This window comes from Maylandia zebra, linkage group LG17 (genome assembly GCF_041146795.1).
Source record: "Maylandia zebra isolate NMK-2024a linkage group LG17, Mzebra_GT3a, whole genome shotgun sequence".
Taxonomy (NCBI): Eukaryota; Metazoa; Chordata; class Actinopteri; order Cichliformes; family Cichlidae; genus Maylandia; species Maylandia zebra.
This window is the reverse complement of record NC_135183.1, coordinates 15,643,912-15,663,237: the sequence shown is the minus strand read 5'-3', so window position 1 is coordinate 15,663,237 and position 19,326 is coordinate 15,643,912. Positions and strand designations below refer to the sequence as shown.

At 40.5% G+C, this 19,326-nt stretch overlaps 1 protein-coding gene across 3 annotated transcripts; it reads left to right on the top strand.

The window, feature by feature from the left end:
• Window positions 1–285: 285 nt before the first annotated feature.
• LOC101475420 (leucine-rich repeat-containing protein 24) lies at window positions 286–17,890 on the top strand. 3 transcript variants are annotated; one of them, XM_004569308.2, is made up of 9 exons: window positions 286–1,112; window positions 1,380–1,471; window positions 6,356–6,543; window positions 7,588–7,674; window positions 8,836–9,027; window positions 9,120–9,288; window positions 9,489–9,751; window positions 10,107–10,679; window positions 16,465–17,890. In XM_004569308.2, exons 3-9 carry the CDS (start codon window positions 6,373–6,375, stop codon window positions 16,870–16,872), a joined length of 1,863 nt encoding a protein of 620 aa, XP_004569365.2. In that variant the 5' UTR covers window positions 286–1,112; window positions 1,380–1,471; window positions 6,356–6,372; the 3' UTR covers window positions 16,873–17,890. The 3 variants fall into 3 exon arrangements, with proteins under 3 accessions (XP_004569365.2, XP_004569364.2, XP_076732025.1); XM_004569307.2 differs by lacking the exon at window positions 1,380–1,471 and having other exon boundaries at window positions 287–1,112; XM_076875910.1 differs by lacking the exon at window positions 286–1,112 and having other exon boundaries at window positions 1,258–1,471.
• The last annotated feature ends 1,436 nt before the right edge of the window (window positions 17,891–19,326 follow it).

The following is a 19,326-nucleotide window of genomic DNA, read 5'->3' as shown; positions in this document are numbered from 1 at the left end:
TCCTAAAAGGAACTGTTCCAGTTCATCAAACAGATGACCTCGCATCACTGTCACGCATTTGTATTTGGGAAGAGCAGTACAAAGATTAATCAGTGATGAGGATCCTCTCATAGACCTGGACCCGAACGTAGAGTTCTAATTTTTCTTGAAATAAAGGTGAACTTTTTGCCGTCTCTGTGATTACAGTAACTTGATACAAGAAGTTGCCTACCAGCAGATCTTCTGATGTCATTTGGATTTCATTAAACACAGTCTCTTGGGCTCGATTTGCAGGGCTGACCAGCCCTGAAAGCTCGGTTGTCATTAGATGATCGCTTGCATGTATCAGAAATCCTTTTAAAACCTCGCCACACTTAGTCTTTTTTGAACACACACTTTTCCAGCTGGGCTGAGATGTTCTTGAAACCCTGGTTGTCTTTGATGCGTTTGAAGACGCGATAAATGTCGCCTTCTTACCTTGTTCACGTGACTAATGATTGTATCTATATTAACCATTTCTGTTCCGTTCCTGACACCTGAGAATATTTTGTTGGCACTGTGACGGTGAGCGTAATGAAAATGTCCACGGTTTCCACGGAATGCAGATTTACGCACTACGTTAGCGTGAGATGGCAATCTGCAGGCGAACGACCACAGATTCTTACACAGATGAGTTTGATGCACAACATTTATCACGAAGACTTTGCTGTGATTAACGTGTGCAGGAGACGCTTTTGTGCTTCTTGCGGAGCACTGCTGACTCGACGATCGTCCTGAGGAGCAGCAGCGTGGGGTAAATGGATGGGAGGGTTCACTGGGAGTGACGAATGAATGAACAGCTGGATGATGGCATTCAACAAAGACATGATCTGAACCGCACTGCACTGATTTGCACTTAGTGCTACACTATCAAACCTGCCATAATATTTCGCTGCTGGCTCCCGTCTTTTGTTGACATCATAAGCGTGTGTGCGACGGCCCGCGGTCCTCTGCAAACTGTCGATTTTTTCCTCCCCTCTTCTACTTTCATTTATTTGAGGCAAATTATTAGAACCGTCTGCTAAGAAGGAATAAGAAGACGTCGTGCAGGTCGGACGTCCTTTTCTGGGTCTCCCACGTCCTTCCCCAACGAGGTATTTATTCTTCCACACGCATCCATCATGGTGCTTCTTATCTTATATGCGTTTGTCTTCGCAGAGTCCATTTAATCACCCTTTGGCATGCACGCTGCCATCAGATACTGGTTACTGTTATTGTGTAGCTTCTGTGTTATTAAGGTGGCCTTTAGCACAGCATATGACTGCTCGAGTGCATGTTTAGCTGCCCTTAAAGACAGCTTTTCTGGTTTCACTGCTGTCAGTCAATGGAAATATTTTATGTGTTTCATATCTTACATACAGATAAACCCAGTTCATGCTGCAGCAGCCCTGTAGTTACACAGTAGAGGACGTTTACAGGCGAGCAGCAGCAGCAGAGTGAAGTGGCCTTGATGGTAGATCCTTTTATGCAAGTCAAATCCTCTTGGCATGAGCTGTTTCTATGGTGACAGAGATTCACCAACTGATATGAATATGGAAAAGATTACATTTATTGAGATGTTAATCAGAATAAAACTACATTTACAGTCATGGTTTAAAATAAATTACACTCACCTTTAATTCTAAGGCTTAGGTCTCAAAATGCAGTAAACATAACCTCAGATAAACTACAAAAGCATGTCATAGTGTTATATTTATTTAACAAAAAGTAAGACCGAATGCAAACGCAGTGTGTGAAGTAGGCCCTTGCTGTTTTTTCATAAGAATTGAGAGGGTAGGTAGCAGCCAGGTGCTGCTAATCAGATATTTTTGATCATCAGGAATTATGACCTTCACTATCAGAAAAGAGGTTTTTCCACTTTATTGTTCTTGGGTATTCAGTTGTGTTAACACAATGCCAAGCAGGAAAGACATCGGAAATGGTCTCACAGAAACCGTTGTTGTTGTTCAATAATCTGGGACGTGCCATTTCCAAACAATTTGAAGACTATATTTTTACAGTAGAAAAATTATTCACAACTATAAAATACTCTGGATTAAACCAGCTCCAGGAAAACATCAAACACCAGCTGTTCGCCCTGAGACAAGTGGATAATTTGTGAAAGGTACAAAAAAAGCAAGAGAGGGTACGATCACATTTTTATGGAACCCTTTAAGTTTCTAAAATCACTTTTCACCATAGCAAAAAAGGGAATACCTGAAGACAAGGCAAGAACTAGACACACATTTTGACAAAAGTATACAATGACAAGAATTAGTTTGAGCCAACACCTAATCCAGCACCCATAAGAAGACAGAGAGTAATATGTTTCTTCGAGAGGAAAAGGTTGAGGCTCCCTAGATGTTTGAGGAGTATCGAGTTGTTTGGCCAGGAAGCACTTTTTCTCCATCAAGCATGATAGAGGTAGGCCTTTAAGTGCACCAAAATGAAACGATTATTAGAATCTACAAATACAACAATCAGAGTTGCTGCCATTTGTGTGAATGTGTGTGTGAATGGGTGGATGACTGAATGTGTAAAGCTCTTTGGAGTCCTTAGGGACTAAGTAAAGTGCTATACAGATACAGGCCATTTACCATTTATCTATAAACAGGGTGAATTTGGAAAGCTGGGATTGCAAATCAAGAAGCAAAATCTGCTTTTCTCCATAGTGACATTCTTGAGAATACACCTGGGCGTAGGACTTAGAACAGAGGTGGGGGAACTCCAGGCTTCAAGGGCCGGTGTCCTGCAGGTTTTAGATATCATCCTGGGTCAACACACCTGAATAAAATGATTAGTTTATTACCAGACATCTGGACAACTTCAAGACACGTTGAGCAGGTAATTTAGCCATTTGAATCAGCTGCTTGGGATCAAGGACACATCTAAAACCTGCAGGACAGCGGCCCTTGAGGTCTTGAGTTCCCCACCCCTGATTTAGAAGCATGCGACAACACTTTGGGAAAGCATCTGCATCAGACTGTATAGAAAAAGTCATGGCTGAAATCCACTAACAAGAGGAAACATCAAGATGTGCTTGGGCAGTATCCCAGGTGAAACATAGGTAGTGGATGAAATGTTTAGGTGTGGGGAAAATGGGAGTACCACCTCAGAAGAGTTATGAAAGAGAGAATGTTTGGCTGTATCATCAGATCAACATACAAAACTCTCTGACGGTGTGAAGTACATCATATTAACTGGTACAACTGAAATGATAAGGGGAGAGTATTCTGACAAAGAAGCAACAAAGCTGCAGTTCTGGACCCCCACACAGTACAATGTCTGATCTTGCTAACTTAAGATCAGACATTGTACTGTGTGGTAGTGTGTTGAACTCACACTGTGCTGCCTGCTTTATTAAGTTCGCAGTGCCCTGGGAAGATGTCATAAAGGAAGCCAATGGGTTGAGGAAACTACGGCGTAGTGAAATGTAGTGGAAGCAAGGCAGAGAGGCTACATGGCAAATATCTCTACAATGGAGATTAGATGCAGAGAATTTCTTGCATCATCTCAGTAAGACTCTTGAAAGGCATATGTATTAAAAGATAGACGCTGCAACTACGCATGAAAAAGAAATTGTTGGCAGAACATTTTTAAATCATCCTCTGATGAGCAACCGTTGAACCATGAAGAAACTTTCCTTAACTTTATTTGCAATGTATAAAAGCAAAAGGGAAAAAAAGAATAATTTTTAAGAAATAATTTAATTTGTAATTCATGGATGTGTTTTTCTAGCTTTTATTTTTACAATATAAATATATTCCTTATGCCAAAAAGTTGATTCATCTGGACGTAGCGTTTTCAATGGGAGAAACATTTTGTCACTCATTGAAGTGACTTCTTCAGTCTCAGCTGACTGCAGGTTTCCCCAACTTTATAAACAGTACATTTGCATAATGACTGAAACCAGCCCACTGAATAAACGGTGAGCTGTGAGGTCAGTTTCTTCATCACTGAGTGAATGGAGCTCAGTCTCTGTCTTTCTCGCTTTCTCTCATCGATATGGAGGTAATCATTCAAATAAGATATTTATATAAATATATAAGATATTTATAAGTAATAGTCTATAGTGGATAGTAGACTATCCACTGGTCAAAAGTTTAATATGCATATTGAAGGACATATCCTGGTCAAATATGACTCAGAGATTGTTCACAGTACTGGATGTCAAGGTAATGCTTCCTAATGTTCCTGCCTAGGAGAATCGTTTATAAATAATGTAAATACAACTGGTCTCAGCACAACACCCAGAGGAAGTTCATAATTAACCTTAGCTTGTCAAGAACACTTTCCTATTTACATGAATAAACTGGAGTTTATTAGATACAAAAGATATTCAAATCCCTGCAGAACAGTGCCTTTAATACCTGTCGCTTGTTGTACTCTATGTAGTAAAATATTGTGGTCAATAGTATCTAATTCTGCAGTGAAGTCTAGCAGGACAAACGAGAACATCAGTTCATTGTCAGAGAGGTCAGATCATTCTGAACTATCTCTAGTGCTGTTTCTTATTGTAAGCAATTCTGAATCCTGACTGTCAGATTTTAGAAGAATCAATTCAGTTTTATTTATTTTATATAGCACCAAATCACAGCAACAGTTGCCTGAAGGCACTTTATATGTAACATAAACGCCCTACAGTAATACAAAGAAAACAGAGAAAACCCCAACAGTCATGATCGCCTATGAGAAAGCAGGAAAAACTTTTTAAACTCTTTTAACAGGAAGAAACCTGCAGAAGAACCAGGCTCAGGGAGGGACAGCCATCTGCCCCGAGGAAGACAGGAGTAGACATGCTGTGGAAGGGAGCCACAGTTGTTAGTTAATAAGAATTAATGATTAAATATAGAGTTGTGTACAACTACATATTGAGTAAAAAGGTGACTGAAGAAGAAACACTCAGTGTATCATGGGAATCTCCAGCAGTCTATTTCTTTTGCAGCATAACTAAGGTAGGACCTTGTATGTGAGGAGCAGGATTTTGAATTCAATTCTGGATTTAACAGGGAGCCAATGAAGACAAGCCAGTATAGCAGAAATATGCTCTCGCTCTCTGTCAGTACTCTTCCTGCAGCATTTTGGATCAACTGAAGGCTGAGATATTGCACAAATGGAAGAAGTCATTTGTTTGATATGCACATTGAAGGATATATCCTGGTCAAAAATGACTCCAAGATTCCTCACAGTGTTGCTGGATGCCAAGGTAATGCCATCCAGAGTAAGCATCTGATTAGATACCATATTTCTAAAACTTTCAGGGCCAAGTACAAAAACCTCCCTTTTATCTGAATTTAGAAGCATTGAGCGGTAATCCAGGTCTTTATGTCTTTAAGACATCTCTGTAATTTAATTAATTGGTGTGTGTTATCTGGCTTCATGGGTAGATAAAGTTGGGTGCCATCTGTGTAGCAGTGAAAATGTATGCTATGTCTTCTAATGATACTCACTAAGGGAAGTATGCATAATGTAAACAAAATTTGTCCTAGCACTGAACCCTGTGGAACTCCATAATTAACCTTAGTGTGTTAAGAGGACTCTACATCTGCATGAATAAACTGGATTCTCCATAATGACTTAAAGGTACTCCACTCCATTTAATATCTACAGCATGCTCTAATCGCTGTTATAAAGTATTATGGTCAATGGTATCAAACACTGCACTGAGGTCTAGCAGGACAAGCATAGAGAGGAGTCCACTGTCAGAGGCCAGTCGCTGTACTGTGATGAGCTCTGAAACCTGACTGAAAATCTTAAAATAAACAATTCCTCTACAGATGATCAGTTAGCTGTTCTACAACTACTCTTTCAAGAATTTTTTTTAGATAAAAAGAAGGTTTGTGATTGGCCTATAATTAGTTAAGACAGCTGAGTTAGCCTGTCAGCCTGGCTACAGTGCTGAAAAGAAACATCAACATGATTGTAATGCAGTGGCAGGAACTTTCTGAGCAACATTATAAAGAACAGTGAGCCAAAATTGATCCACAATACTGTGAGAGACTTCAAGTTGCCACAAAATGTGGTTCCACAAACCACTAAATCAAATGGGATACTACATGCTGCTTTTGCATTTTGGCTTTGTTCTTGTTCAGTTTTAATAAATAGGAATTGTTCGGAGTCTGAAATGTCACAAAAACAATATGCCAATGAGACCTTTGACAGAATCCTAGGATGTATCCATTGGATTGTATGGCTCAAGCTGATTTGAAAAATTGTTTGTTGTTACAGTATTATTTTCAGGCTAATTTGTGTAGGAGGGAATTCCTCCTCACTGACCATTTTACATATTTTTGTTCGGCCTCAAAACAAGTCAGAAGAATGCTGATCATGACTCATTCTGTGTTCTCACCTTTCTCAGTTTTATCTCTTGACGTGATGGCTGTGTTTTTGGTGCTTCTTCTCTCCACGCTCCTCCTGTCTCTACACTCCACTCCTCTACGAGCCTCTCCTTCCTGCCCTGTGGGCTGTCGCTGCTACAGCCTCACTGTGGAGTGTGGCTCCACAGGACTGAGGGACATCCCCAAATACATCCCTTTAACCATACAGGTAGGATCGATGCCCTAAGAAGATTCAATTTAATTCAAATGCAAGAAAGTAGTCCTATATATTTGTTTAATGTGAGCATTAAAAGTCGCCAAGATTCCGCACAGTGTTACTGGAGGACAAAGTAATGCTATCCAGCGTGAGAATATGGATACACACAGTGTTTCTAAGATTGTTAGGAATAAGTATATCCGCATGAAGTGATGGTGCTTTTTACTTTAGTGCGATCAGCTCATATGAATTTCAAAGCAGTTCTACAGTCCAACACTGGTCTCTCAATCTCCCATTGGAGAGCCGCGAGCTTCGCCATACCTGCGTTCTGTGATGTTGTCATTTCTTGTGCTCAAGGAGCCGATTTCTGAGAACTCACGGCAGTGTGCCTCCTCGAGATGTCATCCAATTTGTGCCCAGAGATGTTATTCCGAGCTAGTCCTTCCGAGATGTATCCAGTCTGCAGTCAGAGATCTTATTCTGAGTATTCACAGCAGCCGTAGCCTTTCCAAGATCTTATCCATGCTGACTCAATGGGCCCATTTTGAGAAACTCACGCCTCTCCCATCGTTCCAATCCCAGCGGGCAGCCTTGTGGGGGTTTGAACAGCCGGTTCCGCTTCCTTAATTCTTCGATAAGTCAGGGCCAAGCCAGCTCCGATCCGCCAGAACCCTGTTACCATGGTTCCGAATAGGTAGATATCTTCAGCACTCAGGCTCACCCAAGCCCAGACTTCTCGTTGAGAAAGGGGTGTCAGTTGCATTTAGGGACCAGTTGATCCAATCCAAATAAAATTGGTCCTAGCACAGAACCCTGTGGAAAACATGAACAAACTGCAGACTGTTAAATAGATGGAGCTCTTCAAATAAACAATATCTCTGCACATGCCCAATTAGCTGCTTTACAGCTACTCTTTGAAGACATTTTGAGATAAAATGAAGATTTGAGCCTATTAATAGAGATAGATTGATCAGAGCATTAATCACAATGTATCAAATGTTTTAAGACAATAGTGACTAAAACTCCTCTTTTGTCCCTGCTCATCTCTCCATCCAGACCATCTTTCTCCAGGACAATGTGATTGGTCAGATCCGTCGACAGGACCTCACCATGCTGAAGCACCTGCACTATTTGTACCTGCAGGTAATAAATGCACATACACTCTTAAACACTTACACTAAGACTCTTTAGCCTTCAGTTTTAATCTGTTGACTACATCACAGTTTATACTAAGTATGGATTTGTATACATTCTAGCAATGGTATACGCTGTGTTTACTTCACTCAGTAGTATCAAATTATAGCGAAGTATTACCCTCCAAAATGTTTTAATGCAACAGAGGAAGGATTTCACTGAGCAGGTTTAAGAATACAGCAGGGTCGATGTCTTGTAAGGCTGCAGCAAAAGGTTGTTATTGCTAACTAAAACTAAATTAAAGTGGGTTGAAATTTTGGTTAACTGAAATAAAAATAAAAACTAGACTTTTCAAAATACATTGCCAGTCATGGCAAAAACCCATATAGGCCAAAATTGGCTCCAAAGGCAGATGTCTATCAAATACATGGCCTTCTATTTATACTCAAATTACATTACAGTTTTCATTGTTTTTAAAACCCAGCAGTGCACCTGCAACCACTTCAGAGTTTGAGGTATATTAAATTAGAGGGCACTACTGTCACCATGAGCTGCTAGCCTGCAGCAGAGATAAGTAGTTGTAGACATCTAATGAACTTACCTCTTTCTGACTCCACACCGCCAGAAATGTTTAATTTTCAACTCTGTGGTCATCATCTCCAACCAAAGCTGAGAACATGTATAGTAACACTTTCCTTACTCCAGCAAACAGACATTAAGAAAATCACTGGCGTTACCTCTTATGAATCTATTGTACGTATTTTTTGAAACAGTGAAATTGTGAATTGAGTCACTCTCCTCCTTGTGCCAAAAACACTGTCAAATGTTAGACTGCTCCAAAATAAAAGGATCACAACAGAGAAGACAGAAAATGTGTTTCAAAGGCATCATCAGAAGTATTTGGAATTTAAATTTATTTATTTAAAAGGGACAGTGCAGTTTAACATAGTTCAAGTACAAAACATGAAACTGATGTAATGCACATAAGTTTATAGCTATTGCTAATTTTCAACAATAGTCCCTTGTTGGGCTTACAATCAAAATAGGTACATTTTACAATAAAACATAAATTTTCATAAAACCAAATGACATCATAGTAGTGGTAGTTCCAGGAGATTAACCAGAAGCAGACATTTTTCTAGTTTTCTTTTCATGTCCCTCTTCCTCTAGAACAACACCATCTCAGCCGTGGAGCCTGGCTCTTTCCAGAGCCTCGGTCAGTTATTGGAGCTAGCACTGAATGGAAACCGCATCCATTTGGTGACAGCTGACATGTTTCAGGGACTCGAACATCTACGCATTCTGTACCTGGCACGAAACGACATCACACGGCTGCTGGACTACACCTTCCGTGGCCTACCGGTACAGTCTCACTTTCCTGTTCAACACAGCAGCTTTGCTGAGCCCTATATGAAGCTTCATAGATAATGTACATCATTCTCTTGATGTCTCAGCGTCTGCAGGAGCTCCACTTACAGCATAATAGTATAGAGACGTTAGCCGACCAGGCTTTAGTTGGTTTGACTTCTCTGGCTCTGCTGGACCTGAGTAGGAATAACCTCCACACAATTGGCCCTGCAACACTGCGACCTCTAGTGAGCCTGCAGGTCCTGCGTATCACAGGTGAGGCTCCTTTACTGATGACATTGGAACCCATGTTGTGTTTTGGGTTTTTTGTTGGGGTTTTTTATACAGTTTCACGCATAATAACATCTGTTCACTGAGTTACAGATAGCTACTCATGTAGAGCCTAGTAATATGGTAATCATCATGACTCTTTAGGGCAGAACATTAAGTGGCTTCCGTCTTGTGCTATGCTGCAGATAATCCATGGCGCTGTGACTGTGCGTTGCACTGGCTGAGGACCTGGATTGATGAAGAGGGTCAGCGTCTGCTTAGCTCTGCAGAACGTCGACTAGTTTGCATCGAGCCACCACGCCTGTCCCATCTGAGCTTGGTGGAGGTTCCTCTCAACAGCTTGGTCTGTATCCCTCCCTTGGTGCAGCTGGAGCCCAAGAGGCTTGCAGTGCATCTGGGAGAGAGCCTCAGGGTGTCGTGCCATGCCACTGGTTATCCTCGGCCACAGGTAATGATAATTAAAGTGAAATAAAGTGGTAATTAAAGTTTTAATATTCTTTTAAATTATTTTGTTTTCCCCACCATTTGCCATAAGTCCTGCCTATCAAATGAGTGAATTTGTTTGCACTGGTCTTCTTTGACTGTTCCAAATACACTGCATGCAATCAGTGTGGTCAGCTAAAGTGGTTACTTCAATTTTCCTCCTTTTTTCATTTATTTAAAACATCTTGAATGAATCATCAGTTACATACTCCAGTTCAGGTTGACAGTACTGTAACAGTAGTATCTGTTTTTCTTTTTGTACTGTGATGGTTTATCCTTTGTAAGACCACTGAAGAAAGAAATGTCAATACCTTTTGCAGGTGACCTGGAGGAAAGCTTCCCAGGGTAAAGTAGTCCTTTCTCCCAGAGGCCTGGTTCAGGAGTTGGATGCAGGTGGAGGTGGAATGGGAGGAGCAGAGGAGCCCTCGCAGGAAGGCAGAGTCAGTCTCCAGAAGACTAATGGCGAACTCTTTGACCCCGACACTGGCAGTGGCATGTTGTTTCTCAGTAATGTAACTGTGGCTCATGCAGGCTTCTATGAATGTGAAGCATGGAACGCAGGAGGTGTGGCTAGAGTCACCTTTCAACTTGCCATCAACTCATCAACATCCTCCTCATCTTCTTCCTCCATCTGGGCTTCATGGTCCCAGGTGTCTCTACCGTACTCACCTGCCTGGCCTCGACTGAGGAGCCACGGTCCTGCTTTGGGCTCAGATGTAAGCCGGGAACCCCTGTATGCTCTGGGCAGCATGGCCTTCAGTGCTCTGGGAGCTGCCACTCAGACTGCCATTGCTGTGGGCATCTCACTGCTGACTTTGACTGCTCTGCTGCTAGTCGCCATGATCTACAGTCGACATCACCAACGGGACAAAGAGGCTGATGGGGCTGAAAAGGTGCATATATGTTCAATACTACAAATGTGATTGGCATATTTAAAAGTAGAATAAAGGCATTTATCCTCATAGTAGATAGGAATTTATGAATGAATTTTCAATTATTTGTCTGTGTCAGTGTAACACAACAAAATCAGAGGAAGCACAACAAGATGACAGAAGTAAAACTGCACTGACACACACAAATGTTTTGTCAGGTGAGCATTTTACATGGACCATCTGTTTGTCGAAAGAGTTTTGTTACAACTGAAGTAAAGTGCGATGTCGCAAATACAGACAAATGTATTGTCCATGTAAACAGCGTTCATGTTAACAAATTTTTGGCACAAATGGTACCTTATGACCACATGTGTCAAGATATGTTTTATGAGCTTATGTTACGATCAGTGTATCTGGTTAAAAATAACTGTTCTTGTTATAACTTTAAAATTTGTTATGTGTGATCAAACAAATCTGCAGCAGTCATATAACAATAGAGATACACACAACCTGATGATGTAGATGCGGTTTTATGTATTTAGGTTTGCTCAACAGTCTACATGTGTTCTGTGGACTGTGGAGGAAACTTTTCCACATCCCTCGGAGTATCCTCTGGGGTATGCTTTGGGACCATGGTGTGTCTGTCCTATTGCTATTACAGTAGCTTGGTTTACATTGCAAGTCCGACTTGTTCATGGTGCATGCTGGACTCCACCAGGGCTGCCCTTTGTCACCAATTACTATCCTACTTTTAAATATCCCACAATTAACCGAGGAGTCTAAGAGTCAAGTGTAGGGCTTGACCTTATGTGTTCAAGACCTTGTATGGAAAAGGATTTTAACTTTGATTCTGGATTTTACATGGAGACAATGAAGAAAAGCCAATATGAGAGAAATATAGTCCCAGTGCTCTCAGTGCAGCATTTAACTGAAGGCTTTTTGGGGAGTTTTTAGGACATCCTGATAATAACGAATTACAATAATCCAGTCTAGAAGTAATAAATGCATCAACAAGTTCAGCATCACTCAACAAAGGATGTTTCTAATTTTAAAGACATTGCACAAATGGAAGAAATCAGTCCTACATATTTGTGTAATATCCTGGTCAAAAATGACTCCAAGATTCCTCACACAGTTACTGGAGGCCAGTGTAATCCCATTTAGATTAAAAGATGGGAAGTAATGAAGTACAAGTACTTTGTTACTGTACTTAGAATTTTCAGGTATCACTATATAAAGACTGGCTCACAGCTGAGCCAGGGATCACACCTCCTCCACACATTACTTGAGGAAAGTACAACTACTCTGTATTCTGATAACTTTTTACTTTTACTCCCTTCATGTTTAAACAAATATCTGTACTTTTTACTCCTTACATTTTCAAAACAAACTCATTATTTTAGGTTCAACTGTATCATCTATAGCATTTATAATCCGAGTTAAAATGGGCCGGAAGAGGTGCAGGTTTCCGTAAGTTGTGGTTGCGGTACTTTAGAATCTAGCTATCTCTACACAAGAGGAGGAAGCATGAAAAGAGTGCTATTTTTAAGAAACGGGTAATTTGAAGTTCAATGTTTCTATCAGCTCAACAAACATCAGCAAGCACACAAACTGTGTGCAGTTTGTTGCACTGTGTCTGCTAGCTAAAGGAGAGAAAACGGTGCCAGATAACTTCACTTGATGTTGGACGACAGACAGGAAAGGAGAAGGAGAAAGGTTAGATTTAGAGAAAAGTTGAAGTACTGAAGAAACTTCCTTACTCAAATAAAACTGAAAAAGTACAGGCTTTAAAATGTACTTCAAGTACGAAAGTAAAAGTAGCTTTTAAGTAGAAGTATAGATAGTTGCATTAAGTAGAGAAAGCCTGTGCTTCTGCCATCTCTGTCCAGGGTAAGCATACGTTAGACACCATATTTCTAAGATTTTACAATACAATTTTACAAGTTCAATAACCCCAGTTTCATCTGAATTTAGAAGCAGGAAATTGGAGGTCATCCAGGTCTTTATGTCTTTAAGACAGTCCTGTAGTTTAGTTAATTGATGCATCTGGCTTCATGGATAAAGTTGGGTGTCATCTGCATAGAATACGAAATACGAATACAATACGAATGACAAAAATTGTATATGCAGGAATAAATAACACATTAATGTTTCAACTCACTGTAGAGTGTCTTCTCTTGTACTCATGTTTATTAAAATTATTACCAACATATGCCAGGGGGTCCACTGGGGGTCCTGCAAATTTTGGCCAGCCATTGGTGGTGCCCCTGAAATAATTAGCTAAAACAGCAAGTGATTGCTTTTTAAGTAATGGCTTAATCACTGCCAGTTTAAAGGCTTCTGATACATGGCTCGGTACATAGCCCAGTAATAGGGATATATAGATCATAGTTTAAATTGAAGCATTAATAGACTTCTCAAAGGACTTCTTTGAGCACTCTTGTAAGATGTAGGGGCCTAATGGACATGTTTATGATTTGGAGGAAGTAATTACTGGAATTAACTCAGAAAAATCAATTCAGAGGCTAATAGATAGAGAGGCTAAATTATCAATAGAATTGGAAGAAGTACATAATGATACATCAGTCAGATGGTTATGAATATTTTTTCTCTAAATAGTCAAATTTTTATTTGTCAAGAAATGTGAAGTAACGACTGGTGAAATGCTTGGCTCGACAGACTCTCTGGCTACAAGGATGAATAGTAAGACTTTCTAGCTTTATGGAGAGCTTTATTTTAAATAGAGCAACAATCTTTTTTTTCCAGGCTAAATGAAAATCTTCTAAATTAGTGAGATGCCATTTTCAGTGTTGATCAATTATTAAATCTTTTACTAACAGGGACTAAAGTTTAAGAATCCACAGTTTTACTCTTTGGTGCTATATTGTTCTTTCTTTGTGATTTTTTTTTTTAATGTTTTTAAATCATTTTTGCTAAAAAAAAATTTGGTTTGTTTTTGGTGGTCTGGGAGCAACTGCAGTCTCTAAGGGGATGGAGTTTAGGGGATGACAGAAGGAGACAGGCTGCAGAGAGATGTAGACAGCAAGTCTGCTTCATGATCCCAACTCCAATTCAGGAATCCTGGCCTACAGAGCTGAAAACAGGCTACATTTATTACAAGAACCATTATTAATAGGGGAGGCCGAGGAGTAACTAAACCTCTTGCACATGGAGCAAGAAGGTGCAAGATGGACGGGTGAAGATGCTGTGCTTATAGCAAGTTAGCTATGAGCTAAGCTAAGCTAGCAAATCCCTACAGACACAATGACTAAATACTGTAAATATAATTAGCAGGTGGTTTAACAGAGTTTGCTTTGGATAAAGCAGATGGATATTATGAATCATCTGCACTACAAAAATCATCTTCATATTACACTATGAAAAAATATGTTTTCCAAGAGTTTAAATTAAATGGGCTAGCTACACAAAACACAAGAAGTGATAGTGTACCACAGAAAGAGCAAACACCAGGTGAGAGTGCCACCAACCAAGTTTAAGTATCTTGGGATCTTGTTAGTGAATGAGGCGAGAAGAAAGTGAGAGATTAACAGATGGGTTGGGGCTACAGTTGCAGTGATGCAGATGCTGGACTGGTCCATTGTGGTAAAGACAGCTGAGCATTAAAGAAAAGCTCTTGATTTATGTCCCTACTCTCTCCTGTTATCATGAGTTCTGGGTAGTGACCGAAAGAATGAGATCATAGAGGCTAGTGGCAGAAATGAGCTTTCCCCACTGGGTGGCTATCTCACTTAGAGATTTAGTGAGGAGTTCAGTTATCTAAGACTGGCTCAGTTTACAGCTACTACTCACATTGAAAGGAGCCAGATGAGGTGATTCGGACATGCCTCCTGGGCACCTCCTGCATGAGGTGTTTTAGGCATGTCCTACCAGAAGGCAGCCCTGGAGCAAACCCAGGACATGCTAGAGAGATTAGATCTTTTGGGTGGCCTGGGATTGTCTCAGTGTTCTCCCAGATAAGCATGAGAAGTTGGCTGAGAGAGGGAGGTCTGGGCATCCTTGTTTAAGCTACTCCACCAATGACCTGGCCCAGGACTAGTGGAAGAAAAGAGATGGATGGAGGAGTAAGACTTGTAATTTTTTAAAGAGGTCTTGAGCAATAGTTCTCCAATCCATCGTGGAGATCGTGGCTCAAGAGTTGGGCGTTCGCCTTGTAATCGGAAGGTTGCCGGTTCGAGCCCCTGCTTGGACAGTCTCGGTCGTTGTGTCCTTGGGCAAGACACTTCACCCGTTGTCTACTGGTGGTGGTCAGAGGGCCCGGTGGCGCCAGTGTCCGGCAGCCTCGCCTCTGTCAGTGCGCCCCAGGGTGGCTGTGGCTACAATGTAGCTTGCCATCACCAGTGTGTGAATGGGTGGATGACTGGATATGTAAAGCGCTTTGGGGTCCTTAGGGACTAGTAAAGCACTATATAAATACAGGCCATTCACCATTCACCATCTGAAAGTAGTTTAAAGTTTTTCTTCAGCCACTGGCAGATAATTTTCAGTCTAGTTCTTGTATGTGATCATTTTCAGATAATGTTATTAGTCAAAACTACTTACCACTGACCTGTGAATCACTCAAACATACAGGGAACCTAACATGTATATTAGACCCCTTACCAGCAGCCTGTGGCAAAAACACACATGTATTTTTGTCACTCTTTAGTTGAATCTACCAAGTAATGCCACACATAACTCAATTTGACAAGTATAAATTAGTATTTTTGTGCTAGCAACTTCTAAAGAGCTATTAGCCTAAATCTTGCATATCCCAGCGTGGTTTGCAGTCTATCCTTAAAAAACTGAAGAAACTATCTGTAAGATGAGGATGAACAATATCTAAAAGTTTATGTCTTCAAGATAAAGGGGAAAAATCCAGCAAAGACCTGACACAGGACCTAAGTAATGTATCTAGACCCTCTGTTGTAAAGCCTTATCAGAAACAATCTTAGTCGTTGTCAAGAAGCCATTTTTAAGGAAGGAAAGACTGAGGTGTGTTACACAAGACCTGAACTAAGAATCATTGGCAACAAATCTGATGGAGTGATGAATCCAAATTGTTGATTCAAATATCAATATATATATCGAGGAGGTCAGGAGTTTGATGTGTACAGCCATTTGTAAAACACAGTGGAGGCTCTGTCAAGGTTTGGGACTGCATTTCAGCCACTAGTGTTGGATATTTTGTCAAAATTGATGAAATCTTTAGCACAGAGAAGTATTGTAGAATTTTGATTGACCAAGCAATATCATCAGAAAGAGTCTGATTGGCAACAACTTTATTTTTCTGCCAGATGATAATCAGAAACACAGTGCCAGAATACCTGGACAGGAAAATACAATGCAACTCTATCAGTCACTGATAGTCTGATGAAGAGCTTGGTGTTGAGTTTTCTTGTAAAATATATAAAAAGAGGGGTGACTCAAGACTTTTGCAGGGCACTGGGAATTCAGTAAGAATCCAATAAAAGGAAAGAAAATGAAATCAATTAAATGGGGGCAGCGCTGCAGTGTTTATCACTGAGGGTCTTGGATTTGCACCACCTTCTTTTGCCAGTGTGGGCTCTCTATGTGAAGACTCCTTCCACAGTCCAAATGCTCTAAATTACCTGTTGGTGTGAATGATGGTCTGTCTCTCTGTGGTCACCTGAGCACGGGATAGGCTGTGGTCCCTACATGTAACGCCTGTTTGAATTCAATTTAATTCAATTCAATTAAAGTCACCTCTAGGCGCTTTATATTGTAAGGTGTTTTTTTTTTTGTCGTTTACATTGTCATATTAATGAAGGTGAATTTGAATTCACAGGAGGAGAGCATCTTGTATGTGAATGACTACTCTGATGGCCCCACTACCTTCGCCCAGCTGGAGGAGTATCGTGATGAGCGTGGCCATGAAATGTATGTCCTCAACAGGGCCAAGCCTGTGCTTCCTCCTGCTCCGCCAACAGCTGTGTCCACCACTAACCTGGGCTGTTCAGCACCATCCGATACCTCCAGCCACACCCTCTCCTCGGGCCCTGGCCAGACCATGAGCCCCACTCTGGCCCCTGACAAGCAGCAGCAGCAGCAGGATGGTGACATACGGACCATGAGGAGAATGGCAGGGGAAGGAGGGGAGGCAGAGCCCGTGATCACATTAGAGGCAGAAGGAATGTTTCTCAACCACACAGGCCTCTTCATAGACTCTCCCATTGCTTATGAGATTCACTGCTAAAGGAAGAAAGCAATCCTGGAAGACAGAGCAAAATATGTGTGTGACCCAGTGGTTTACAGCTCAGCCTTTCTTGTTTATGGACTAACAGGAGGCCATTATTGGGATGTACCAAAAAAGGCACAGAAGTACTTTTCTGTGTGAAAGGATTTTCCTTCTGCAAAACTACACTGACAAATGTTAACGGAGTCAATTCCAGTACAAAGCAGAGCTCAAACTCTGTCTGACCTCTAAAACACAGACATACTGTGATGTTGTTTGCCAAAAAAGCGAGTAGGTGAGTGACTCGGAGTATAGGAACCTCTGACTGACCACCAAGACAGCTTCACTGTCCTGCACATGCTTAACTTTCACACATTTTAGCATTACTGGTGTGCTAACATCTGCCCTGTCAAGACCTCAGAGCTCACTGGGAGGCTGAGTACAGGAAAGAGAGAAATCATGGCCCCCTCCGGTTCATGAATATGTGGGAAATCTGTGTTATATAGCCTAACTGCTGTCAGTGTCTGGAAGTTTTAATTTAATCCCAGGGTAGAAATACAGTGCATTTTGTAATTATATAACTGTGTAGAAAAAGGTCAGTCTGAGTTTTATTCTCATTCTCTCTCATCATCATTTTACTCATCTGTGTTGCTTAGTGTCCTAACAGACACAAAAAATGAATCTCTCCTCTCTGTAGTATGAACTGAGCTCAGTTTACCCCAACTCTTTTGGATTTATCCGTCTTTATTGATACTAGCATGTGCGGTTGGGAATGAATCTGAGTTGCTGCTGAGTTTTCCAGTCCACACGGAGGCAGAGTTCTTAGCTGAGCAAAAAACATCAGCTATACGATACGTATTTGACTGCTTCTGAATGAACGAGCTGCTGTGATTGAGAAATAAAGTTTTCAAAGCAGAAAGAGACAAGGCTCGAAAAAACAAGAAATGAAGCTACCTGACTGAATGTTTTTGCTTTTAAATGATCACGTGTGAATTATTGTTGCCTTTATAAACTGAGAGAATCTTTTGTCTCTTTTCTCCTGTTCCTTTGATCTGTTTTTATTCTAAACATGTAGTCTAGCTCTTTACAATGATTAGAACACAGCTACACATTATTTTCGTGGTATACTTTGAAACTAACCACATACTCGGGGCATGCTTTCGTTATCTGAATTGACTCACAGTTAGGGTTAAATTACATACACTCACCGTGACATGGATTTCATGGTCATTTGGGGCTTTGAATTCTTTGAGCGATTTGTTGCGCGTGGTGGAACGATTGTACAACACACATCTTTTAAAAACCGAAATCATTTACATTTTGTAGTAAGCGGTGTTGGAAGTTCTAATGTGTCTTTTACTTAACAAAGCCAAAGCCTATTTTCGTTAGTGATCATGACGAACAACAACAACTAGTTCTTTTTGCCATCATAAAAATGTTTTTTTTTTTTTAAAAGAACCAGTATTTAAAACAATGGGGAAGTCTGAGGAATTCAGTGAAGATTTGAGGAGAATTTATATTTACACAAGTTAGACCCATTTTTGAACAACTACACATTCCAAGGTCATCATTTCAAACATTTGTACATAAGTAGAAGTTATTCAGATGTGTCACCACTTTGCGAGGAAAAAAGCCCAAACTGTCACCTTCAGATCACAGGAAATTCCACAAAGTCCACAAATAATCAACAGATTGGCGTCCTGTCCTGAATCACATATTGATGCTTATTAGAAGAATGGGAACATTTTTTGCAGTTTACAGGGAACAGTCCAGTCAAGGAATAAAGTTGCATCTCAGAATAATCAAGGATAGACAGATTTAAACACTACTGAAACATTTTAGACCCTCCTACCTGCACACTGAGAACCAAGGGATCTCTCAGGAAGAGTGATATGTTTGTAGAAAAACCTACCATGGCAATGTATCCCAGTAAAAACAGACAGACCTTTGCAATGTAGAAAACCCAGCTGCACAATGTAAATCACCTGGTTACTATAGCAATCCGCACAGTCTTGGTTTATGATACATGGCCCTTGTGTAAGTCCACAGAAATGTGGACAGTTATGAAAAGTGCGATTCAATTCCAATTTAATTTTATTCAATAAAATTGTATTTATTTAGCACCAGATCACAACAACCACAAGGTGCTTTATATTGTAAGGTAAAGATCCCACAATAATACAAAGAAAACTCGAAAAATCCAATTACTGATTTCTTAATGGTAGAGACTAATGAGGTTCAGAAGTGTGTAAAATTCTGTGTAAAACCAGTAAGATTTTAGGAACCAGTGGTTTACGATGGCAGAATATCAGAAAAATAAAATACACCAAGAAGAAACAGACCAGTCTGCTGATGCTGTCTACTTATCACCTTCCTAACTTGTGTTACACTGCCTCACAGACTACAGTTCAGTGTTCAACACTGTAGTAAATGGACTGGTTCTTATATAGCGCTTTTCTGCTCTATCTGAGCACT

Bases quoted from the DNA above. Each gene is read 5' to 3' on its own strand.
- LOC101475420 (XM_004569308.2), top strand. From the start codon at position 6,373: ATGGCTGTGTTTTTGGTGCTTCTTCTCTCCACGCTCCTCCTGTCTCTA. The intron at 6,544-7,587 runs GTAGGATCGATG...CTCTCCATCCAG, and splicing joins ACATCCCTTTAACCATACAG to ACCATCTTTCTCCAGGACAA. The intron at 7,675-8,835 runs GTAATAAATGCA...CTCTTCCTCTAG, and splicing joins TGCACTATTTGTACCTGCAG to AACAACACCATCTCAGCCGT.